Below are 26,593 nucleotides of genomic sequence, written 5' to 3'. Positions count from 1 at the left end.
GGCATATTTGTGCTCCTGAGTGTATCTTGGGGAAAAACTGTCAACTTCTTTAATACTCCTTTTCCTACTCACAAATTACTTTTTCTGACTTATAGCTTGTTTTAAAAGTTGTTGGACTTAAGTTTCACTGCTAGACTGGCATATTTAATGCTCATGACAAAATTTTGTCGGGAAGGTGAAAATGGAAACAATGGAAAAGGTTGATGGCCATGCTACATGTTTTTGTAATATAAATTACCACATGGTCCCTAATTAGCATGGTGAGCTCTGGCTACTTCTAACATTTTATTTTTATAAGATGTTAAAAAAAAAGTTGGCATATCACTCAAGGGTAGTTTCTGAAAAAAGAAAATATTGCTTATAATAAAGAACTTGTGCTTTTTTCCCCAAATTGGGTAAAATGGCTAACTGATCAGCTTCTCTTGCTGCCATGAGTAGTTCTGGTTTTGCAGTATTTTGTCAACAGCTCCATAGTAGCAGTATCTCCTAGTTAGTAAGAAAGTGTGTTGTAACAGTCTGTATAAATGGATGTATCCAGAATTGCATCCAATTTCCTTTCCTGCAAGTAACAGTGAATGTATAAGCTATTCTTGAATTAAGTGTTAGACAAATGCTCTTAATTAGGAGGGCAATTCAATTTCTGGTTGTTTCTTTGTCCATGTCATTTCTGTCTTTTCTGAATGAGTCTCAAGGGTTTTCCATCTGAGTATGGTTTCCTGCAGATGCCAAGGAACACGCTTAGTTGTTATTTGCCTTAAGTGAGCTGAAGATACTCGGTCTGCACTGTGGTCTGCGATGACCTCTATCTTCTCAGTATTTAGACTGCATAGTATCTTGCTTCATGAGTAACTCCAAAGTGAGTAGTGTGTGCACAGTTCTGGGGGTAAGCGTATCAGAACCAGATCCTGTGAGCCGATCAATAACTGCAAGAAGTCAACAGAAGGTTTTGGAGCCTTCAAAAATTGTTAGAACAAACCTTGTCTCTTCTACTGGAGTGCTGATATGGAGGAGAAGGCTCTCTAATCAGTGTGGGTTTCACGGTGCAATAACCAGCTGTTTCCATAGTGAGAGGTCCCAAATCAATTAAAAAGAGGATTTTCAGCCATTTCCAGTGCATGAGTCATCTGCACGACTGTTACATTCTTTGTCAGTTCAGCCCAATGCAGATCACTGTATTTCTAAAACAGATAAACCTGGCTTTACCCAGGTTGTCAGTGAGTAAACGAGATTTGCTGATTGTTCTTCTGTGGGTACTAGGGGAGAAGAGAAGACCTGCACTTTGCACAACTGTACACAGTAATACTGTAAAACAATGGATTTTTTTCTGGGATTTTTTTGTGATAATATTTTTATATCAAAATACTAGTTTTATTGCATGAAATTTAAATAAGGTTGACCACATAATAGAGTCCAATGACCACATTAACTCTGGATTTGTTCAAAAGCATAATAGAGAACAGAAACTTTGAAATTTCATTTTACAGCTTGATGTTTTTTGCCTGAAACTCTCAGCATTTTCATTGTTTTAACCTTTTTCAGATGGATTAGGAAGGCTACCTGATTCATTCAGACTTGTTACCCGATTTGCCTAAACAAAGACAGGAATGGCTTTTTTGGAGACAGACAGACAGGAGTTAACCTGCAGGTGGGATGGTTCTCGGGTAGAAACCGAGGCAGTGGGCAGTTGTAGTGGGAAGCTTTGGCTAGTGTTTTATTCTTGTTAACTTCTTGGTTGACTGAACTCCAGGGGGTGATGTTATAGAGCGTCCTTGCACTGTGTATCAACTAGCTTTCACACAACACTGGGAAAAACATCAGCTTATATTGTAGTTTTAGATAATGTGATAATGCTTTAATTACAATTAAAAGCCAGTCGTTTGATTAGAAACTGAACTGTGGCCTTTCTATAAGGTGTTGAGTGGTATGTATTTATTAATTTGAACCTCAGCTTTGTTGCTTTTATAAATACGAACGTAGTGGAGCTTGCCTTGTTGTTAGCAGCAGGGTCAACTGCCTCTGTAGCATGGCTGTGCATTAAGCATATGTAGAATGCTGGTTTTATTCTTGACATGATGTCCTGGCTTCAGGTTAAAGTATGCTAAAAACCATTGACACAGCAATATAGTTGCTTGTGTATGGATAAAGAGACTTCACGGGCATCAGTCTGTCAGTTTCCCTGACTGACCTCTAACAACAGGAATTTATGAGAATAATCTGCACAGCCTGACTGAGACCTGCATATTTTAATTAGTAGAGAAGATGAGCAACAGCCTGTGCTAGTAGTTGGAGCAAAGTTGGGATTCGGGAAGGACAAATCTTAGCTACAGGTTTACTACTATTACATGAAATGGCTGTTGTAAAAGGCAGACACTTGTTTCTGCACCTTTTTTTCGATGCATGAAGTGGGAGCTTTAATCCTTAGAACCTTCTCAAAGGAAGTTTAGCTCGGGGTGAGGTTCCACTGTACACCTGATCCATCTCATTGCCTGAAAAGCAAAGTCCTACATCCATCCGCACGGCATTGCTAGACATTTCTGCCTCTCATTATCCATTCATGTTGCTAATGCAAAAGAAAAGTAACCCAGCAAGAATAGTGGATTATTTGTGCCAGTTTAATAAGCTGAATTGACCTTAGAGTTCTCATGAGTAACAGGGCTGTAGCTGAAACAAAGACAGGACGGGGCAGTTGTGAATAAAAGGAGAGAGTTGAACCATATGGTTTGGCATCAGTGGTCTGGTAAAGCAACTTAAACATCTTATGGGATCACGACCTCAGTAGTATTTAGGTTGTGTAGCATGGTGGGAGGTGTTACAGAATACAAAGTTTAAGCACTGTAATATTTTAAGTGAAATGTGTGCAAGTAAAAATGAATAATATTAGAAAAGAAATATAGACTCATTCATGTAACATTTTGATTCAAGTTAAAGAAGGTAAATCTCACTTTTCCTAAGCAGTTAAGTGGTCTGGAAGTAAAAATTAGAATGGAAAATAGAGATTCATTGTAAAATGCTCAAACCCTAGTGCATACAGCAGCAGGGAAAGGTTTCCCATTTATATCTCTTTATGTGTTTTTATGTTCAGTTGAGGTGTATTGCTGTTTTGCTTCCCAGTAGGAGGTTGACTCAAATATTAGCAAAAGCATTGTTTTTCACCTGAAGATAGCTTTAGCACCATTCATTAATAAGGAAAATGAAATGTACCCACATTTCTGTTGTGTATCAGTTAAACATATACAGTTCTGTGCCTTCCTCAGAGGCTTTTGATGTTTCCTAATGCAGATTATGTGTCAATACAGATAGTATCTTTAGATACCTTCCTTTTGTTTTTAGTTGCATTATTTTTTTACTTCGAGAAATAACCCTGGGAGTACATTATATTTTTTTCATAACTGTTTTCAGTCTATGCCCAGATGGGACAACAAAGTTAGTTCTGTTTAATCAATCAGCTTTCTGTGAGCAGCTATCACATGCTCTGTGCAGCATCAGTGTTGGTAGCCGCTCATTCAAGATACTCTTTCTAAGCAAAAACAGTTTTAAGGTCGCCTACATGTATTACACACTATGGCACATTTTTCTGTATGTTGCACCATAATCTTTTCAAAGATCCAGATGTGATTCTGTAAAAGAAGTGTAGTTAGGGATCCTGCAGCTCTAATTGCTTTGTCCTCCTGGCTTGTGATTCTTTTGGGTGCAATTTACATGTGCAGATTATAATGTAGCTGGAAGGAAGCATTTGTTTGCTGCACCTCTTTGAGATGTTATAGAACCTGAATTCCATCTTTCATTTAGCTGTCCTAGTTATCTGGGTTTTAAGAGTGTTAGCCTATTTATGCTGGTGCTTATGGAAATGACATATTTAAATTAGAATTCAGTAAAATATGTATTGCGTATATGTAAAGGTAAATCACAAAGATTGAACTTTGCTTGCTTGAAAGCTATTTTTAAAAGAGTCTCTAGGAACCTTTACTTCATTCTGTAAAGTATTGTACCACTTTACAAACTTTCTTACTTCTGTCCCCTTTCATGCCTTGCCCCCGTTAGAATTTCAGCTTCTTGTTGTGGTTTAACCCCAGCCGGCAACTAAGCTCCCCCCAGCCGCTCACTCCCTCCCCCTCAGTGGGATGGGGGACAGAATCAGAAGAGCAAAAGTGAGAAAACTCGTGGGCTGAGATAAAGGCAGTTTAACAGGGAAAGCAAAAGCCACACACGCAAGCAAAGCAAAGCAAGGAATTCATTCACTCCTTCCCAGGGGCAGGCAGGTGTTCAGCCATCTCCATGAAAGCAGGGCTCCATCACGTGTAACAGTGACTTGGGAAGACAAATGCCATCACTCCGAACGTCCCCCCCTTCCTTCTTCTTCCCCAGCTTTATATGCTGAACATGATGCCATATGGTATGGAATAGCCCTTTGGTCAGTTGGGGTCAGCTGTCCCAACCGTGTCCCCTCCCAGCTTCTTGTGCCCTGCAGCCCACTGGCTGGTGGGGTGGGGTGAGAGGCAGAAAAGGCCTTGACTCTGTGTAAGCGCTGCTCAGCAATAACTAAAACATCCCTGTGTTATCAACGCTGTTTCCAGCACAAATCCAACACAGAGCCCTGTACTAGCTACTGTGAAGAAAATTAACTCTATCGCACCCCAAATCAGCACATTCTCCACCCCTTATTCCATACCATATGATGTCACTGTCAAGTCCCACACTATCCAATACATCCTCATTAACCACCAACCCCCTTCCCATCCTTTGGTGTAATATACAGATATGATTCCCTTAGTCTATGGACCACCCCTGTGAAATGTCTGTAAAATGTCCATAAATGTCCACAAAATGTCCACTGAGTTCATTTAGTCCATGACTTTGGGCTCCACCTGTTATGGTGGTCACTCAGGACAGGAGAGGTGGTGCGTTGCGTGGAGTTACTGGGCACCAAAGCCAGCTCAGCTCTGGTCACTGCTGCACTTGCGCTGCTTCTTGTAAGGCTTCTCCTCCATTGGTTCAGGTGGTTCCTGCTATAGTCATTCCTATAACATGCAACTCAAATCCCGGGTTACAACAATTTAAAGGTATTTCCATTACAGTCTCCGCCCCTGGTCCCTTTGGACCAGACCATCAGGTTTGACATGGCAATGAACTCCTCCCCTTGCCCCTTCTCCGGCTTGGGCTTACCCACAGACTGGAGTCCCTTGGGGGCGTACCTGCTCCAAGTGGAGCCTTATCTATGAGCCACGGTCTCTCCAGGGGTATACCTGCTGCAGCGTAGACTTATCCACAGTCACTTTGAGGTGCACCTCTTCCGGCGTGGCCTTCTCCATAGGCCTCAATGCCTTCAGAGATAGACCTGCTCCAGCGTGGCCTTACCCACAGCCACAGTCCCTTCAGAAGTAAACCTGCTCCAACATGGCCTTACCCGTGGCTGCAGTCCCTCCAGGGGTGTACCTGCTCTGTTCTGGGCTTACCCCTGGCCACACGCTTTGAGGTGCTCCAGCACGGCCTCATGCAAGCCTCTGATGCTTCAAGGTGTACCTGCTGCAGCATGGGCTTATCCACAGCCACAGATGCTTCGAGGTGCATCTTCTCCAGCGTGGACTTATCCTTGGGCCACAATCCCTTCAGAGGTATACCTGCTGCGGCACAGACATAACCACAGCCACAGACGCTTTGAGATGTACCTGCTCTGGTAGAGGCTTATCCATGGGCACAGACCCTTCGGGGTGTCCTGCTCCCACATGGACTCATCCACAGGTCCCAGTCCCTTTGACTCGAGTTCGCACTGGAGTTCCAGCCTGTCCAGTGCAGCAGCAGAGAAACAGCAGCGATGCCCTGGCCATCTGCCAGCCCAGGCGCATCGCCATTGCTGTTATCAAAATGTTCCCAGGCAGAGCAGTTGGGTGATCAGCAGGACAGCAGCACAGCAAGCAGCGTAAGCAAAAAGCAGCCACTAACGAGCACCAGGCTCTAATATACAGTGAGGCAAGCAAGCCCCATGGCAAGCACAGGAGCCTGCCCATGAATAGCTGAACAGCAATAACAGCTATAAATTTGATCTAGCACATTCCAATCAAAGCTGTCGTTATCTTGAACCCTTTGAGCCCCATGCTGGGCACCAAAAAGGACTGTTGTGGTTTAACCCCAGCTGGCAACTAAGCCCACCCAGCCGCTCGCTCACTCCCCCCCAGTGGGATGGGGGAAGAGAATCGAAGGGTAAAAGTGAGAAAACTCGTGGGTTGAGATAAAGATAGTTTAATAGGGAAAGCAAAAGCCATGTATGCAAGCAAAGCAAGGAATTCATTCACCACTTCCTATGGGCAGGCAGGTGCTCGGCCATCTCCAGGAAAGCAGGGCTCCATCATGTGTAACGGTGACTTGGGAAGACAAACACCATCACTCCAAATGTCCCCCCCTTCCTTCTTCCCCAGCTTTATATACTGAGCATGACGCCATATGGTGTGGGATATCCCTTTGGTCAGCTGGGGTCACAAATCCAACACAGAGCCCCATGCTAGCTATTATGAAGAAAATTAACTCTATCCCAGCCAAAACCAGTACACTTCTGTATATTGAGACACAATATAGAGACTGGAAAACTACTGAAGTGGTGAAATCACATAAATGAAGACTGAAATTGAAAACAGTTCTAAGTGAGGGCCCACTGACTGCAATGGATACAGGGCTGCATTTGTGGTGATTTCAAAAAAATCAGTACCACAGAGGTGAAAAAGTCTTTAGCTTTCCAGCTATGGATCTCTTTTTGAGCTTAGGTTTTGCAAATTTCATCACAGTTTAAAAAAAATTTACTTAATTCCTGTTTTAATTTTACTGTATTTATATTAACGTGCTGTTTCCAAAATACAGGGTATGAATTACATTATTTAATTAGGGAAACCATCACTACTACCCTAACATGTTGTATTTTTCTTTTTTTCTTTTTTTAAGCTGAGACATTTGATGGTTGCTCAGTTTCTCCAAATAAGCAAAACTCCCACTTCTATCTGGATGGCTAGAAGCTGTAACCTTAGCTGCTTCAAACTTGTGTCCTAATTCATTCGGTTGTTTTAGTGCTCCGTTATGTTTTGTTCTTTTTTAGGAGAATTATGGGTTTAACAAAATAGAAGTAAGAGACAATGGCAATGGAATCAAGGTTGCTGATGTTCCAGTTATGGCAATTAAACACTACACCTCAAAAATAAGCTCTTCTGAGGACCTTGAAAGATTGACGACATACGGTTTCCGTGGGGAGGCTTTGGGATCAATTTGCTGCATATCAGAGGTGAGCAGTTGCTATAAATGTGTCTAGTCTTTTGTGTTGTGGGGGGTTTTTTTGTGTGTTTTTGAAAGTTTCATTAAAATATCAGTGCAAAGACTTTAAATTGTTCCTGCAGCCTGCCAGGGGTATGTTTTCCGAACAGTTTGGCTTGTGTATGCTGCCTTTCCCCTCCTCCCCAGAAGTCATGTCATACGGTTAGGAAGCAGTATGGATTCCTTGTTAGTGTCAGTCCTGCTTTTCTGTCAGCACTGCTGTAACCAGTATCTATTTATTTTCCTCAGTTAGAATAGGTCAGAGACAGATTGCTTAGTGTTTCCTTTTCTTTTGTGTCAGGTTATAGATAGATGATTCCTTATACATACGCATATAGATACCATGATTGCTTACAACACTGGCTTATCCTCTTTAGTGTTATCAGCAAATATAATGTCAAAGAGTATGGCTGAGTTTGCTACCTGAGTTAGGGGAAATCAAAATGAGGAACAGCAGATGGTGGCCAGGAGAAATAACTTCAGGGAACTCATGGCCCACATAGCTACTGTTCCAGTAAGGATTTCTGCCTTGATGTTATCTAGGTGATTAGCAGTCATGGGATCTTGCCGGGCTCTGTGTTGCTCCTTGACATGTATGTGACTGCAGTTGCACAAACTTTGTTGTTGTATGAGTAAACAGGAACCTGCTCCCTGGCCTATCTGAGCCTGATACATATGTTTGTGTAAAGAGGACTGACAGCGTACTGATATTTAGGTTTTAACTTGTTGACTGGAAGTAAGTTGATTCAAAACCATCTGAAAAGTATTCAGGCTATTAAGGGCACAGCATCTACCTCTTCCGTTGTGCTCTGCCTTTTTGTATTTGTGCTGTGCCAAGGTCAAGTTTTGGATTCTTCTTTCTAAGCCTGCCAAGGATTAGAACCTGCAAGAAGATACTGATACCTGTGTCTGACCGGAACCGTCAACTGTTGAAGTCAGGAGAGATGTTAGAGCTTGACTCCTGGCTACCTTGGGCTACATTCACCTTGCACTAAGTAGGAGTGGGTTGTGTGTTTGGATGGAGATTTCCAAAGATGCTTTCAAAGTGTTGGTGTTTTGACAGATGATGACAGACCTCAATCACTGGTTCCTTCTAATGAGTTGTTGGAGCAGGATGCCATCTGTTCTGAGCATTTAATCAGCTCTGTGGTATGTTTCTTAAGAGATGGGAGGTGGCCTGAGTATATTAAGTACTTTAATAGCTATTACTTTAACCCTTGGGTCAGTAATTATGTTAATTAAACACTACTGGCATTAATCGCATTCTGGCTACCCAAACTGCCCCCTGAAGTTTCAGTTAAGAGGTACTTTACTATTGGCCCTTAAGTAGGTCTGTAATATTGTCATTTCCAATTAATCAATTACTGTTTTTTCTCTCCAGAGGCATGGCTGAACTCTGAATGATTCATATGAGACACTAAAATAAACCAAAATACCCTGAACCTCTATATGTGTGATACCCTTTATGTCTTTCAGGTGGTTAAAAGTGCAGTGGCTCTATTGTTCAAAGTATTGATACTTGAACTCAGGGAATTGTAGTTTTATTGAACTTCTGGTATATGACTGGTCTTGCTAAAGTCATTCTGTGTATTACCTTAATAGCTTACAAAGCATGCAACTACTGATTGCTAGATACATTTGGGTGTGGAAAGGTAATATATGGTTTATTTGATAGTAGTTATGTTTGTGGAATCTCACATGAATTTAAGAAGTTGTCATAGTATGCCTATGGATGAAAATGCAAAATTATCAATTGATTCAGTTGTTTATTTAACCTGTGTTTAGAATAGAAGATATAGGAGTGTGTGTTGTAGGTAGAGGTAGTAGGGATTGCTATGCTTTGTGTATTAGTGTGATAGAAGTGCGTAGCTTTTAGTTGAATGGGTGGAAAAATGACTAATAATGCAGCGTGTTTCTGTGACTGTAAGAAACATCTGTAGAAGAAAAAATTTATAAACTAATTAAATTGTGGTGACTAAAATAACGCAATGGTAAGAATGGTAGCAAAGCTTTTCTAAGCGCATTATGTACTTTGTAAATCCTTGATTAACATGATTTTTTAAAATTACTCTTTTCAGGTTTTGATCACAACAAAGACAGCTGCTGATGATTTCAGCACTCAGTATGCTTTGGATAGCAATGGGCATGTAACGTCTAAAAAGCCTTCCCATCTTGGGCAAGGTAGGATATCATTGTTCTGGTGTTGCACTGTGACAGGATTGTTTTGTTTCTCTGGGGCTCTATTTGATGTTGAAATACCTGTTCTGTACTTGAAGGCTGAGTATGAAATCTTTGCAGCTGTAAACATTTCTCGCCTTACGTCTCTCAACTGAGAATGTGGTTTTATTGTAAAAAATAATGTGTCTTGGAAGTTTCTTTAGATACTAATTATAAACTAGTTTCTCCTTCTCTGACTCACTTCTTCAAGCTGACAGTGGAAATAAAAGCTATAAAAATTCAATGCCCCAGGTCCAGGCAGACACTATATAAGTATATGAAAGATTTGTCCAGGACCAAAATAATGTTTCTGTATGTAGCAAAATCCTTGCTTAAAGGACGAGTTGCCCTGCTGCTATAGGAAGGAGTTGCTGGAAGCAGCACGGCTGTAGGACTGGGCAAAGTCACAGTTTTTTCTAACCTGCAGGAAGGGTGTGTCACTAGAAATCCTTCTGTGTGTTTGTGTGGAAGGTTAAAGGTTGCCCTCACCTCAGAGGCGGCCTTGGTGCTTCAGATATAGTGCAGGTTTGGGTTAGTATCTGTTCTACTTTGTGCTCTGCTCAGCTAATCGTTGCTCAGCGAGGGCTATTAAAAGACCACGCTGTGTCCTCGCATTCACACTCCAGCCGGTGTGTATTCCCAGAAGAGAAGCGATTTACTCCTTTCTTGTGATGAGGATGTGCTCCTGAGGAAGCAGTTGCAGGTCTTCTGTAAAGCTCAGCTTTTCCCAGCTGAGCCGCAGCGGCTGCTTGTCAACATTGTGCCCGCAAGCTGCCCCCCAGCCGGCTGCAGCGCTCGTACACCCAACGGGGAGCTGACTGCCCACCCGACTCCCTTCCTCCTCAGCACTAACTGGCTGCAGGGAGCCACTAAGCCAGAAGAAGCTGCTGAGGATTAGTCAATGGGCAAATACTGAAGAAAGAGCTGAAGCTGAGAACTCTTAATTTTAGCTAATTTTAACTAGTGACTCTTTTTAAGAATTAGGCTGTAGTATTTTCCACAGCTGGAAAGCCTGTGGGTTGCGTTGCCTTGTCTTCTGTCAAAATTGTTGAATGATTGACTGGTTTCTGTGACATATATTTAATACTTTGCAATATCCTTATGGGCTACAAATTCATGTGATTGTGTTGGTAGATGAATATTCCTCCTCTTACTGTGTACTGTGCCTTGAAGAGAGGTATCAGGCTCTTTAGGTACTACCCTAAAGCAAATGCTTGTGAAGGGCCTTAATCGAGCTCATTGTTCCTTTGCCTCCAGCTGTATCTGATTAGATTCTAATCTGTTAGTCATTTTACTAATGAAAGTTAACTTAATATGCACTAAAAGTGTCTTCAATTTTATTTAGTGCTGATTCTCGCTATTGTCGGTGTGTATGAAAGAAAGCTTAATGCTGCGATCATAACTCTAAATAAAGGAGGGGAATCACAGCTCTTGAGGCCTATAGGTACTTTTTGGGGGAGGGTGACTGCTAATTTGGTATATTTCTTCTCATGCTAATATAATCTAATTTAGAGTTACTAAAGTTTCTTTTGTATGCAGCAACATACAGGCAGGTCTCTTCAAGTAAAAATTAAGTTTCCTCAATATCCAGTCAGTGGTGTGTTTTCAGTGTAATTTCTACTTGGTTTTTGTCACCTGCTTGCAGGTACTACAGTAACAGTCCTAAAGCTGTTTAAGAATCTTCCTGTAAGAAAGCAGTTTTACTCAACAAATAGAAAATGTAAGGAAGAACTGAAAAACGTCCAAGATCTACTGATAGCATATGGTATCATAAAACCAGACCTGAGGATAACCTTAACACATGATAAGGTAATAATGAGTTTTTCTCTATCAGCTATCTTAAGGATCAGTTTCTGATGATTTTATGCAGTTTATCTAATACTTAGATAAAATCTTTCATTCTTAGGAATTTTCTTTCATCATAGGTTTGTTTTGAACTTGCACTTCTTTCTTCCTTTCATAGATGTGTATTTATGACGGTTACAGATTTTGATCCTAAACTTCTAAAACTCAGGCTCAGATCTGCCTTTTGGTCTGCTCCAACAGATGTCTGGTTAGATATATGAAGTATAAAAATTATTTTACATGCTAGTAGTATAAGAATGATTTTACATGCTAGTGGTTAGTAAAGATGTTGGTGGTGTTCTGCAGAACAAAACAGTGAGACCTTACTAGGCCACAGGGCCTGATCAAGTGTTAACCTAAGCAAACTGAAAAAACTCAAAACTTACTTGGTTAGGCTGTCTATCTGGATAGACACTATAGCGCATACAGGTAGCTTGCTGTATGCTGAGTCATAAGAGCTTAATACATAATGGTGGTTTTATTTAAAAAGGCTAAAAAATTCAAAACGGTTTGCTACATTGGTGTAAGTAAGAGTAAAGTAGGTTATAACAACAGGCTTTAGTTGAGGTAGTTGTTCTTTGTTTAGACTTGGGGGAATGGATTCAGAGGCTGCTTGGAGGCTACTTTGACTTCACAGCATACGGAACAGTAATTTTACAACACAGAGACAGAAATTGCATGCACAGCTACAGAAATGAGCATTGAGCAGTTCTCCTTTACCTGACACCAATTTAACATAGCTAATTTTATTGGCTGTACTCCTGTTTTTAGCACCTCTGAGAAGAAAGCTATGCTAAAGAATTTCCAAGTTTCCACAACGTAGAGAGTGACATCTCGTGGCCAGATCCCTCAGCAATTCTTTTTCTGTTCTAAAATAATTTTGTTTGTTGATCTTGCTATTTGGCCTGTTCATTGAGCAATTTTGATCAGTTACTCTATCGACCAAACATTCACACTTGAGTTCCTTTTCAGTGGGAATGATGAATGACACTGTGCTTTCCTAAAATGACAACAGATTGCCTATCCTTTTCTGGAGTTGTATAACATGCTCTGATTATATTTATGTATGTATTTCTAAATATCAAAGTGTAGATACTGTGAAAAACAAAAGCCAGCCTTGTGGCTACAGAATTAGTATTCCAAAGCTGAGCAAGTATAGCTACTTTCAGTCTTATTTCATTGGGACTACAGAAAGTTTGAAACCAGAGATCTCAGGGGTGTGCGCTTCTTAGATTGTGTTTAAGCTCCTTGACATATCTAGCAGTGCTTCACAGTATTGGTCTTAAATGTTGGTTAATAAAACCAACATTGGCTTTCAGCTAATTTTGGCTTTTATTGGTGGTTTGTTTTTGCCCTCTGACAAGTTGCAAATTATTTTTTATGGTATTTTGATTTCATCCCTTTTGATTAGACTATTATATATCTGTTTTTTCTTTTTTTCTGTGCTTATTTTAATACAATGGCAATAACGTGCAAGAAGTTGATCGCATATCTTTTTCACAATACTTACTGCAAAAATGGTGTGGAGAGCAGCATGATAGTAGCCATTGCATGTTGGTTTTGACTACGTATCCTATTAGCTTCAGAGGTAAATTCTTCAATACACAATTTGAGTAGGTAAAATAAATCAGTACAAATTCTATCTGCACGCAGTATTATTCATTGTAATGACAGAGATGGTGCTGATTTTTTTGGCTCTTCATTTTGCACTGCTGGCCTTATGTTCATTTAATTTATTTAGAAAAAAAGAAAACAAGTAAGAAGCTGCTCAGACATGTTTCAACACAAGATGTCGCTCAGTAGCTATTGCTGAGCAGGAAAAATTAAGGCCTTAAGAAACCGTAAAGTGTAGTCTGTCTCTGTGTGTGTGTAAATGCTTTAAAACAGTCTGAAAATGTTAAAAAGCTTTGAATGCAGATTCCCATGTTTCTACTGCTGTTGTCATTCCTTGCAAAATAAAAAATTACCTATTGCATCATACCTTTTAAGAAATCTGAAATTCTGAAATTCCAGTGCATAACTTTCAGCAAGTCTACGTGCATCTGTTTTACCATAATATCACAGAAAATGAATATTCATTAGTTCTTTTTCCTTCAGATGCTGAGTATTATTGTCATTAAAATTATTAATTCAGATCAGAAGGTGTTTTTCCTATAGTGGTACTACAGTATACCTGTGCTAGAATAATACTCTACTGAATAGGCTTGTCTGTGGTTTGTTTGGTTTTGGTTTTTTTTTTTTTTGTGGTGGCTGTTATATTTCTGTTTCAAATGTACTAGGAGAAAGAATCAACTTCTTAGTATGGCTTTATTTTTCATGTAGCTCATAGATTATATATTAGTTTAAAAAAATGTATGTGCAGTTATTCAGAGGAGTTCCTAGAATCCCAAATTCTTGAGGCTGAGCCAATACTTTCTGTTGCAATGGAAGAAGATACACGTCAGGAGTAAGATCAGGTTCCAAGGCTTAAAAGAGCAAGAAGGTAGCAGAGATGAGGTATTACAGAAGGAGACGAGGAGAGATGGGTCGAAAGATTAGAAAGGGCAGTAACTGAAAAAAGTGTAAGTGAAAGTGTATTTCAAAGGAAACCTTGAAAATAAATTACAAAACCAGTACATGGAAAAAAAAAAAAAAGGAACCAAACAGTCTTTAAAGTCCTGTATTTTATAAGAAATGAAAGGAAAATGGAAGAAAGCATAGCCCTGGCTTTACCAAGGAAGAATGTAATGAGGCTGAAACTTTCATAGAAGTGCCTGAGGTTAGGCTTCTGAAAATGGTTGCCTAATTGATTCTAGCAGAAACTTATTTTGACAAGTCAGGCCTCTTATTGAGCTGTTGAATGTATATATGTTTTCAGGATGCACAATGCATTGCAGGTTTTATTTCCACCATGTTTTTTTTTAAAGGTGTATGTCTTGTGCTCCTGAAGTAAATTTCCAGAAATTTTTCTTGTTATTGTGCCACATCTCTTATCTGTGTTAGTTTGGAAAATACATTAAGTTTCTGATTTCTCTGAAGAACCACGATGGCTCTTATTGCCTTTGGATTGTTTTCTAGTAAGTAAGAAAATAGATATCCTTTTATCAGTCATCCTAGGGTTCATTTATTGTGTACTCTCCGTCAATGCATTTCTGAGATAGGAAATACTCAACTGCTCTTTCTGCTCAGAATGTTTTGTTTGCATTAGCAATAAATAATGAATCACTTTGCAGATCAACCCTTGAAGTACTATTGCTATTTTGACAACTTGGATTAGCTAGTGCTCCTTCTTTTTATGAAGGTTTATCCTGCCAAGACATTCTTTGAATACTGATAATGTTGATCCTCTTGCCAGTATGGTTATGTTAGAAAGAGGTATTTTTCTTCTTTCATCACCATGTTCCTTGAAAGCATATTGAATAATGAGACAGCCAAATGGAAATAATTTACATGAGTATTCAGCAAGTTTATTTAAAGTTAACATTATCTGAAGGCGTGCTAAGAACATTCCAAAGTCAGCTACCGCTTAAACTGCGTCAAACTCTTCAGCCCGAAATGCCATGTTCTAGCCACCTATGAGCTCTGGCTGTATTTTACCCGAGGTGGTGGAGGCTCTTGCCTGGAACAACAGTTTTCACACTCTTCACTGTTTAACACCAGTAGCCCTCGATTCAGTCTTACAAGCCACTGATGTTCAAGAAATACCTTTGTGTGTTGAAAGGCTGATGATATGGAATAATTTAATTCTGTTCTAGTTGTCCTTTTTCCACAAATGCGGAAATGAGAGAGGACACATGATAACTATACCTGTTTTAACAGTTTCAGATATAATAGGGCTGAACAAATTATGGCAACAGGTGGTTTAGATGGTGCCTATCAGCAAGTCATACCATACACAACTGGTCCCATGTCTTGTGCGAAGCACAGGTAGGCCATAAGTAGACTTAATAAATTTTCCAGTTCCTGTTGAGGAAAAATCTGCATAAGGGAGTATTTTTTTCCCAGTGTTTTTCATGCATAATATTTTGAAGCCTTGGTCACACAGAGTTCTGCCTCGAAGAACTATGTCTTGTTTGTTTCTTGAGACAGGCATGGGTCAGAACTTCTGGATGCAGGAGGTCCATTTTTAAAGCTTTTATAACTGTGGATGGTATTCTTCCCCAAATCCCCTTTGTGGTTTTGGTTGGTGTTGGCCTAAAGGATGCCATCTTCTTTTTTTTCTTTACAGTGAGTCTTCTCTTATTCCCAGAGTTGGATAATCTCAGCCTACGGTCTGTATCCAGTAGTCCAAAGCCAGTTTGTTTTCTGCGTCTGAGTCCTCTGTAGTAAGTGTAGGTTTTTTGAGACAGACTAAGTGCATGTGGTGGGTTGACCCTGGCTGGATGCCAGGTGCCCACCAAAGCCACTCTATCACTCCCCCTCTCAGCTGGACAGGGGAGAGAAAATATAATGAAAAGCTTGTGGGTCGAGATAAGGACAGGGAGAGATCACCCACTCATTACCGTCACAGGCAAACCAGACTTGACTTGGGGAAAATCAGTTTAATTTATTGCCAATCAAATGAGAGTAGGATAATGAGAAATAAGAACCAAATCTTAAAACCTTCCCCCCACCCCTCCCTTCTTCCCGGGCTCAACTTCACTCCCAAATTCTCTGCCTCTTCCCCACCAGCGGCGCAGGGGGACAGGGAATGGGGGTTGTGGTCGGTTCATCACACGTTGTCTCTGCTGCTCCTTCCCCCTCAGGGGGAGGACTCCTCACGCTCTTCCCCTGCTCCAGCGTGGGGTCCCTCCCATGGGAGACAGTCCTCCATGAACTTCTCCAATGTGAGTCCTTCCCATGGGCTGCAGTTCTTCAGGAACTGCTCCAGCGTGGGTCCCTTCCACGGGGTGCAGTCCTTCAGGAACAGACTGCTCCAGCATGGGTACCCCGCAGGGTGACAAGTCCTGCCAGCAAACCTGCTCCAGTGTGGGCTTCTATCTCCACGGGTCCACAGGTCCTGCCAGGAGCCAGCTCCAGTGCAGGCTTCCCACAGGGTCACAGCCTCCTTTGGGCATCCACCTGCTCTGGTGTGGGGTCCTCCACGGGCTGCAGGTGGATATCTGCTCCACCGTGGACCTCCGTGGGCTGCAGGGGACAGCCTGCCTTACCAGGGGCTGCAGGGGAATCTCTGCTCCGGTGCCTGGAGCACCTTCTCCCCCTCCCTTCTTCACTGACCTTGGTGTCTGCAGAGTTGTTTCTCTCACATATTCTCACTCCTCTCTTTGGCTGCCATTGCGCAGGTTTTTTTCCACCCCTTCTTAAGTACATTATCCCAGAGGCGATACCACCATCACTGATGGGCTTGGCCTTGGCCAGCAGCGGGCCTGTCTTGGAGCCGGCTGGCATTGACTCTGTTGGACATAGGGGAAGCTTCTAGCAGCTTCTCACAGAAGCCACCCCTGTAGCTCCCCCACTACCAATATCTTGCCACGCAAACCCAATACAGTGCATTAGGATAAATTTATCATTTTAAACAATGGGATTGTAAATTTACCATTTTTAATAATGGGATTGTACTTTGCATTCATTTGTTGTGCTTCCAAACTCTGCTGTAGCTGCATGTTGAAAAGAAATCTGCGTTGAGCAGAAACAGCAGCACGTAAGCTCTTTCTTGAGTTGGAAAGACTACTCTGTTTAATGTAATGATGATAAATTAAGTCCCTCCCTAATCTGTGTGTCCTAAAATATAAAGAGGAATTATGATTAAGAATCTGCAGTGCTCTGCAGCCAACATGCTTTCATGCTGACCTGGAATATAGCTCAGTCTTTACTTCCATTCGTTGTTCAGTGGCTTTGCTGAGAAAGCCAAACAGAGAGTTAATTATGGTGTTTTTTGTGATGAGGACACCTGTCCACTAGGAAATGCGCCGAGACCCTCAACTCAGTTTACATCAGCCAGAGAACAGCTGCCAGATGGTAACTACTTTTGGTCACTACCAACCTGGTTGAATTTGAACTGGTGACCTAGAGGTGAAATGCTTTATATCCTATTACTAATTCCTTGAGGTTTCCAGTTTCTCATCCATCACTTTTTTCAAATGACAGCACAGTATATGTCTGAAATCTCAAAACAATTACTGTTTCACATATGCAGTGTGTGTTGCAGAATCTGAGATGTGCCTTTAGCTCTTGCAAGGCTTTCACACTCACTTTGTACACTTAAAAAAGGTTAGCAGAAAAGGCATGTTTCCAAAGCCGCCAGGGAGTTTTCCCTCTTCCTTACCAATGCACTTTGTCACAGTTAGGTATGTTCTCTGTTACTTCTGTTAACCGCTATTTTACAAAAGGCCTTTAAACCTCCTTTATTTAAGTGGAATTCACTGTAATGATGTACATCCTCTGAATGACAGTTTAGGATTAGAAACTGTGATTTTTTGACAGTAGTTTAATTGTTTGGGAGGTTTTATTATTATTTTTTTTTTCCTGCTGCTATGGAAGTGGAATTTCTCTAAACACCCACAGTTAAACATGCGTGGTTAAAGCAGCCAAAAAACTTACTACTCTCTCTCTCTAGTCTTTGTAATTCTTGAAAGGCCCGGAAGATGTGTTACCAGGTGAAGGTCCTTGGCTCCTTGTAATATGTCTTAGCTCCTCTCCTAACTTACCTTCCAGCTCCCAAATCCAAGCATTTCTCCACTGCACGATGCTCAAGAAAGCCTTCTCATTGAGAGGTGCTCTCGTGTCGCAAAAGGGAAATCTGATCAGGAATTACGTCAGAATTTGTAGGATGAACAGTGTTGTGGAACATGACTGTCTTTCAACAAATCCCCTTGATAGCTGTAATGGCTGATGCCCATGGGGTAGATAGGTATGTCATCTGCATCTAATGAGGAAAAATGGTGCCTTGAGTTTCTCTATTGCATACCTCTGCTGGCAGTTGTCCTACCATCATTTATGAAGTGGATGGGACAACTGATTCCTCAGGGGCAAGTATAAAATATATGGGAAAATAGTTATGATTATGTAGAGAGTTGCATTATTATTCTTTATGCTAAACTGAAAAACTGCTGTGATTTCTGTTTTCAAGGGAAGATTATGCAAGAACTCTCTCTTAGGAAGATAACTTACCATTGGTCTTAAAACAAGACACCAATTATGGCGTGGAGCTGATAAACAACATCGACACTTTTCAAGGCTGGGATTTTAAAGAATGTGGTTAAGACTTTATGTTGGTGTCTTCTTGATCTTAGCTGATAGGTTTTCTTCCACTGCAGAGAACATACCAGCCCTTGCAGCTAGGTGTCTGTGCATTGTAAGTAAAAGAGATTATATACATTGTACAAGGTGATGTCTTTTTGTTTCCCTTTGGCTGAATTCAAAATTTTGGTATTACTGCCTGGCTTTGTTCCCGTTTGTATGTCCTCTTAACAGGTAGACAGCGATGTTTTCAGTTTTGTTGGAGCCTAATGAACTATTAGGTTTTAAGTTCAGGAAAGCTAAGGAACATACTGGCCCAAAGAGTTAACTATCTGCAGTGAGATCTCAGATGCTAGGGTGACAGGATTTTTGAAGCATGTAAAACAAAATTATAGAGACTGTGAAATACAGTTCTCTTTCACAGAGCTGACTCGTGTTACGTTACCAATCTACAGTTCATGTACAGTGCTTGCTCTACTAGACTTTTACACCCTCAAACTTTATTACAGGATAAATAACACAAGGATTGTCACAAAGTAAATACAGAAAATAGATGGTTTCTGGGTCGTAAAAGTCCACTTGGTTAAGTTACTTCCATTATGTAGTAGTAAGGTAAATGGGATGAATCTGACTCATAGAATCATAGTTGCACTGAAGTAGCCACAATCAGCAACAAAATCCAGTCCCCAGCTCTAATTAAAATTTTTCTGTTGTCTGTGATTGCAAATTATTGTGGCTGCTGCTAGAAGTTCTAAAATATGAAGGATAGTTAGGGACAAGGAGTGGCTGCATTTTTTCTCTGTCCTTCCTTGGTGTCTTTGAGGAGACAAATAATGAGCAGCTCTTACTCTCCTTAGTGCCATATACTAGGGACGCCAGTGAGAAGAGGTTGCATACTCTTTCTCCACTCTTTACACATTTTTCAAGGAATCCTTCTGGGCTATGTGTATGCATTCTGAAATAACAGAGGTGCCTGCTCCATGTGTGCATGTACATTGTCATCCTCCACAAAAGTATGCATATGCATATGTCCTAGGGCTGGATGGGGGTGGAGAAATACATACACACAGACACACACACAAGTACTTATCTTCTGTAAGGGCAATCGTTTTTATATACATTATGACATTTTGTAAGATCTAGATCATGTAATCCCCTTCAATGAAACAAGGAGGGAGGTGGGATATATTTGGCTAGCTCTAGCAAAACCTAAGATGGGCCATATGTAATAATATATCTTTGAGTAGGCTGTTTCTGCAGTGTCATCATACTGACTAGAGTCAGATTCTTCCTTGGCTCATCCTGGACACCCGCTTTATATGACCTAGAAAAAAAATATGGGGGGGGTGTGTGGGTGTGTATTTTTAGCTAAACTAAAGGGTATAAGCAAGGTTAAAAAAATAGGGTATTGCAGGAACCTCATGGAAACAGGCAATTTCTAAACTAAATTAAATGGAACAGGCATTCTTTCTTTGTGGATTTTTTAATGCCTGTTGATACATCTGGAGAGTCTAGAAAAATAATTTTCTTTAAATTACCAGCTATTCCTGTGTTGCTTCATAATGTGCAGTCAGGGCTAAAAATGAACACACAATCTATTCTGTGTTTATATAGTATAGAAATTTAGGAGTTGCCTGGCCTCTTTAGTATGTAGGCTTTAATTTAACCTACAGTGGTAACTAGTTCCTAAAATTTTGTCTGTAGTTCTGAGTATTAATATCTGATAAATATATGACTAGGTTAAAAACCACCCCCTGAACTTATTAACAGTATCTACTTATAGCAAGTTTGCATTTAGTAAGTTCTCATTTTCCACAGCTTTCTTAAAACCACCTTACTGAAGTGATCTTTGCACAGTCCTGAGTATCAGCCATTCAGCTGGTCAAGCAGTGTAATAACCTTGCATTAATCAGCAGCTAAGATTTATATCTGTACCTGCGGCATCACACTAGTATAACCTAAAATAAACAGAATCATGTTTATATTAGTCATGTAACAAGTGTCTTTCTTGGTTTGGTCACATGCATTTAATTTAAAATATCCAGTAAAGAAAAAATCACTTGGCACTTTGTGTTTCCATTTTAAGTAATCAATGTTAAAATAGAAGCAGTACAGGATATGTTTTATAAGAGGAGCTCTAAAGAAGAGGACAAATTCTTTCATCACTCCAAAATGTCGTTGAGGAGATTTACAGCAGGTGTAGAGGAGAGAGGCTGAGAGGCAGCATGCTTTGGGCAGCCCCGGGCTGTCCTTTGCCGCTGCCTGCTGCTGAAGCACGGTGGGGGCTCTCCCTGCCAGAGCTGTGGACACCCAGCCCGTGTCTCTGCTTGCTCATTTCTTCTTCTCCCCTTTTTGTATTCACTGCCCTCCCCGACATAAATTGTCCTTTATGTTTGAGGGGTTTGCGCTTGCTGTAGGATGACTGAGCTATGATCCAGCATGTGCAAAGGGCTGTCAGGCTTGTATCTAGGAGGTGAGTTAGATTCAGGCAGGACTAAAAAGCCCCACTTCACAAATCCTGCAGAGTGTACATGGAAGTGGAAAATTAAAGATTTGGGGAATAGTTTTAGGCTCAATAGTCTCAAAGCTTTACAATTCCACCTGTCCTGTTAGGAAGGGAATATCATTTTACAAGAGCACCGTGTTCTTCCGTGGAATTCACCCCTCAAGGCCAGCAAATATCCCACTGGACAGGTGGAATTTTAAGGCTATGTATTGCATTTCTTGAGATGGGTGCATGTGTATTCTTTGATTGCTCACTATGCTTTCACATAACATCCTGTACCAGAATACCGTGAACTCATTTTGAATTTATTGGACACCTAGCACCTATTTAAAACATCAATTTTAAACAGCACTGTAACATCAGATTTAAAGTTCAACTTGCTACATTTTTTTTTCCTTTTGTTTGAATGTTGCACATTGAAATTCAGTCAGCTAACAGTGACAGAAATAGATATAAAGTGGATCTGAATCTAGCAGTCTCAGTTGCCTAGAAAGCAGAAAGCCAACTAAGCACAATTTTTTTGTTGTTGATGCACAGCAATAAAAGTCAGCAGATTCAGAGTTAAATTTGTGGCTGTTTAGTATAGGACATCTCATTAGTGAGAGACAAAATTTCACCTCCCAAAGTAGCTAATACTTTCTGTATATGTAAGTGGACTTGACAGGTAACTTCTGATGCAAGTTGCAGTTCATACTGCCTTACTGTATTTATTAAATCTTTGCAATAGTATTGCAACATATGTAGCTAATAGAGCAGATATCCTTTTATCCTTCTAACTTTTACAAAGTTTTCATTAGGCAAACAACTGCTTTCCTTATAAATACTTCCTTAGAAACGGCTTTCCTTTCTAAATAGCAGGCTTGTCATAGCCTGGAGTATCCAGATGAGAGCTATGAATGGACATCCAGTAGCCTGATTTGTACCAAAATGGCCTGTCTCCTGAGGATAAGCACCATAAACATTGCAGTGCCCACCTTCATATGTTGATCACCATGCCAGAGGCATGTCATGCTTGGTAAAAACACAAAGCCTACTGCTATATATCTAAGAGCAGAAGTAGTATTTTTATCGATTTTGTTTCTAACAATTGTTTTGGGTGCAGAAGTCCAGATTAGCCATGTAACATCCATAAATACAAGCTTTGCTTAATTTTCCAATTGCTACGAGTCTAAATAAGTAATACAATATGAGAAGACATGCCAAAAAGTACCATACCGTGTGTGTTAACGCTGAAAGTTGTGAATGTAAGCGGGTCAAAGTACAGAATGTTACATATACAGTATGTGTGCAGTTGCATATGCATGTTCATAGACATGACTTGAGTTCAACAAATATAATGTCAAAAATTTGACTCTGTGCCATTTGTTTCAGGCAGTTATTTGGCAGAAGACCAGGGTGTCAGATCACAAAATGGCCTGTATGTCAGTTCTGGGAACAGCCGTTATGGGCAGTATGGTACCTTTTCAACACTGCTGTGAAGATCCTGAGGTGAGTTTAAGCTTCCTTCTCCCAAATCCACTTAAAGCCTGTCAATGAAGAGAGCTAAATCAATATTCAGAAAGAAGGAGTGTTTGAAAAAGAGAATATTATCTCCAGATTGACATCTGATTAATGCATTTGGTTCTATTACTGTCCTCTCTGTAAAATTAATTGGTTTGGTGATTGAAAATCCACTCCAAGAATCATCTAGTCAGGACTCATGTGGCACTGATCAAATGGCAGTAAAAACAGTTGTGATGACAAATGCAGAATTGCTGATTGCTCAGAGCTGTCTAAGTTGGGATGCCTGGCCCACAGGCAGGTTGTGCTCTGATTAATATCTAAGCATTTATATCATTCTCATTCTCGTGGCCTCTTAGCCTTATACTCTAAAGAATATCCCCTCAATTTCAGTGAGGGGCACCTGAGCAGCAAAAGAAACACATACTTAGAAGGCAAGTTATGCAAAATTTCCACTAAACATATATTTCAAGGAAATACTAGGTAGTTTTCAAAAAATTCAGTGCACTTGCTTTCTTTGTCCCTGTTGAAATTGAGGGAATTCCCCATGATATTCTCCTTTGTCTAATATTTTCAAAAAATTTTTTACTCTGCTTCCATTTTTGTTGCAGACCTTCTTATAAAGGGGAGTCTTGCTACTGCTGATCCTTCAAAGTTGCATTTTCCTGTATCTTGTAGTAATAAATCTTGACCAGTCACATAGGTGAGATGAGTCACCATCCATAAAGTCACAGTGGCTATTAAACACAATTTACTATGTTGCATTCAGCATGGTAAGTTGTGTTTAATGGCATTATTCAGAAAGTCTGAATATATATAGTAGTATTAATGTTTAATAGCGTTATTCAGACTTAAATCTTAAGTTTGTCAGAATGCTTGTAGTATACATATGCAGGGAAATGAGGGGAAAAAAGCAAAGTTGCTTCTTGTAGCTTACAAAGTTTTAGTTGCTGAACAGAACATCCAGCGTCATTCTTACCTCAGTGCAAGTTGGATGTGCCCCACAGGGCAAGTTCAGGGGGCTCCGAAGGGAAGACATGGGGGTATTTAGAAGGGACTAGCTTGAAGGAGGCACCCAGGTTCTCACATTACCTCTCTGCTATATCATGAGGCATCCATATTCCTTGAATAGAAGTTGGGGAACATTCCATCTCTCTCTCTGTCTCTAAATAGTGTGTAAAATACCACGTGCATCATTTATAGGTGTATAAGTGATCCATGCATATTGCTCACGCACAAATCTATGTTCAGAAACCATGGACATTTCTAAATTAAGCAGCTAAACACAATGAAATGACAGAATTAAGGTTGCCTGTGTAACCCTTTCTTTCTCCCTTGTGTGCAGGTATTGGGATAGGTATTTAATGACAAGGCATATGCTGCTTTTTTTCCTTCCCATTAGGTCCATGCCTCATTCAGTACACGGACCAGGGCAGCTCTTTAATTCTTTTCCTTTCCTACTTGTTCATTGTGTAGCTTCATACTCCTTTTCTGCAACGTCTACCCTGAAGACAAAACTAATCTTGCTATAAACAACTTTCTGTAAGCTGAACCTTACTAACTGCAGAGTTAAAACTTCTGTAACAAGTGATCCAGGGGTTTTAAAGACTGGCCTTCTTCAAAACATCTCCATTATGAGCACTGAATTAAACAAGAACACATTTCAAGCTGACTCCAAAGCATGCAAACTCAGGAGCTACTCATAAAATAAAAACTAAGAAAATAAAGAATTCACACCACTTTTTACATGTACAAAACAGCATCTGTGCTTTTAACATCCTCAGTCTTGTAAATGGATGGATCTATTTGACTGAAAACTTTCATACAGGAAATTTTCCTAGTCTCTTCTTTTTCTGTGGAGGTTAAGTTTAGCAGATACACATGCCACTGGGAGAAAGATAAGTGCTTAAGAAAGACATTCTACTCAACACAGGTATATCTTAATATGTATATAAGTTGTTTTTTATTAAAGTATTAATTTTGAAAACAATTGATCTAATTTAAAAGGAAAAATTCTGTAATATTTGTCAGTCTCTGTAATTTTGTCTTTATACTTCATATACTTTTGTATATGAAAATTCTAATAATTAAGACTAGTTTTAGAAATTGGTGCTAGCTTTTAATAAGCATACTGATATTCTACGTGGCTTTAAATAGTAACAGCAGTCAGCCATTTCTAAATCTGGCAACTTCTTAAATGAGTTATTTAGAGACTTTCAGTTTTGCTTTAATGTTGTCTGTATATAAAAATACTGTTTGAAGTGAAAGACTTGTACAAATATTTGGGAATTAGAAAAGGAGCTTGAAGAGTAGAGGACGAACATTCAGGGAGGATGTGCTAAAGTTGCAGAATAAAATCTAGAAGTGCTTCATGTTGTTTTCTGATAATCATCCAACAGATATTTGACACCTCTTTTACTTGACCAGTGGTGTTTGGTTATGTGCGACGTTGCTGACCAGAACGCTCCAGCTTTAGCACAGAATGCTTATTACAAGGTCAAGAGGGAATAAGGGAGCACATGAGCAGATAGCTGGCATGACGTAGATGAATGGGAAGGATAGGCCAAATCCCAGGGATTTTAAATTCCGTTTCAAATGCATGATGATTTGGATTTTAGTAAATACAAGTGGTTCTGCCAAGAGCAAAGCTAACAAGGTCTGAATTCTGGGTTCAGTGATCCACCCTGCTACCAGAACATTCTCCAGACTTTCCCATATCTCCAAAATCTCCATCCTCACAATGCCCCAGTGTTCCTTCACCTATTAGTTTGGGCAAGTGGCAGTGGGATGATGTGTGGGGCAGTATGTGGGCTGGTCGGCATGTCAGTTCTTACAAGCTGATGGATCCTAGCTTTTGAAAAGTTACAATTGCCTTTTCCTCAGTAAGGTCATTATCTTAAGGCTCTCCTCTCCAAACAGCTGTCAGTTATCACAGAAATTGTGGAAATATAATATCTTTGGGATTTCTGCTTCTTCATCAGATTGAATTGAAATCAATCCAACAGTTTCAAAGTTGCTTGGTGGGGGAGAGGGGGAGGTGATGGGACAGGCAGCACAAGTCGTCGGCCTCATTTTGACCTAAAAAAAACTAAGCTAAAGAATCTCAACAGAAAAATCTTAAAACTTGGGTCTTAATGTTAGGTACTCTAATCGTGTGATTTTCCGAGGCTCTTTGGCAGTGCTGTGTGCTCACAGGTTCTGCTGCGGTCTGTGAATCATGGGTGCTCAGCACTCTTGAGAGTCAGATGATTTGGATACAGGTGGCGTAGGTAAATTTAGGTGCCCTGAATAAATGCCCTATGACAGGCTATTTAAGGTGCCCTGTGTGTAGAAAGGGAGGGGTTGTGTGTTTGGGGCTTTCCCCGTAGGGGTAATTCACTACTGCCTTCACCAGGTTGGGCAGCAGTGCGTGCCTGTAGCTTGTACAGGGGTTAAGTTGGCAACCCTACAGTCAGCAAGCCTAAAGCTGGCTGGCGTTGTTCTCTGCAGCCCTCGGCTGCAGACAGCAACCTGCTGCAACCAGCAGTCCAAATGGAAAATTTCTCAGTAAATTCATCAAGGAAAATAGATACAAACCCATCCTTCTCAACCTCTTTTTTTTTTTTTTTTCCTTTAAGTGCTTTTATTTTTTTGTATCATAACTTTCAAGAAGCAATGCATGCATTTGAATGACTTGGACTCCTGTACAATTTCATTTTAATACTTCACCTCTAAAAAAACCTTTTTGGGGCTCTCTTTAAAAGACTTTTGCACTGTATTTGTTTTGTCTTTGCAGATAAATCTTTCTGGATTTCTCCCAAAAGCTGAGTCAGACAGTTCTTTGACAAGCCTTTCAAGTTCAGAAAGGAGTTTCATTTTTATAAATAATCGTCCAGTTCAGCAGAAGGAAATACTGAAGGTAACATCCTCTAGCTTTTTATTCAAGGAATAGAAATGTAACTTCTTTGTGGACAGAGGCACCTATGCAATCTACAACCCTTTTCCTCCATAAAATAACTAGAGTATTACAGGTGAAGATACTAGCGTTTACAAGAGAAACCTCTTCCACAAGTCTGATGGTCCTGGTGCCTCAGT

The 26,593-nt window shown here is 40.3% G+C and overlaps 1 protein-coding gene across 6 annotated transcripts in view; it reads left to right on the top strand.

Annotated features, from left to right (window-relative positions):
* Window positions 1-26,593, top strand: part of PMS1 (PMS1 homolog 1, mismatch repair system component) — a 51,947-nt gene that overhangs the window by 3,613 nt on the left and 21,741 nt on the right. For 5 of the 6 annotated variants that reach the window (XR_012044371.1, XM_072874652.1, XM_072874653.1 and 2 more), the window contains 5 exons: window positions 7,082-7,264; window positions 9,372-9,474; window positions 11,156-11,319; window positions 22,391-22,507; window positions 26,295-26,417. Coding sequence is in view for 5 of the 6 variants with exons in the window: in XM_072874652.1 (XP_072730753.1) it covers window positions 7,082-7,264; window positions 9,372-9,474; window positions 11,156-11,319; window positions 22,391-22,507; window positions 26,295-26,417 (690 nt within the window). In the remaining variant the exon portion in view is untranslated. Of the gene's footprint in view, window positions 1-7,081; window positions 7,265-9,371; window positions 9,475-11,155; window positions 11,320-18,427; window positions 18,629-22,390; window positions 22,508-26,294; window positions 26,418-26,593 lie in introns of those variants that run through there. The other variant, XM_072874655.1, reaches the window with a different exon arrangement.

This window comes from Ciconia boyciana, chromosome 10 (assembly GCF_034638445.1).
Source record: "Ciconia boyciana chromosome 10, ASM3463844v1, whole genome shotgun sequence".
NCBI classification, from domain to species: Eukaryota; Metazoa; Chordata; class Aves; order Ciconiiformes; family Ciconiidae; genus Ciconia; species Ciconia boyciana.
Note: the sequence above shows the minus strand (reverse complement) of the source record. Positions and strands in the feature narration are given on the sequence as shown.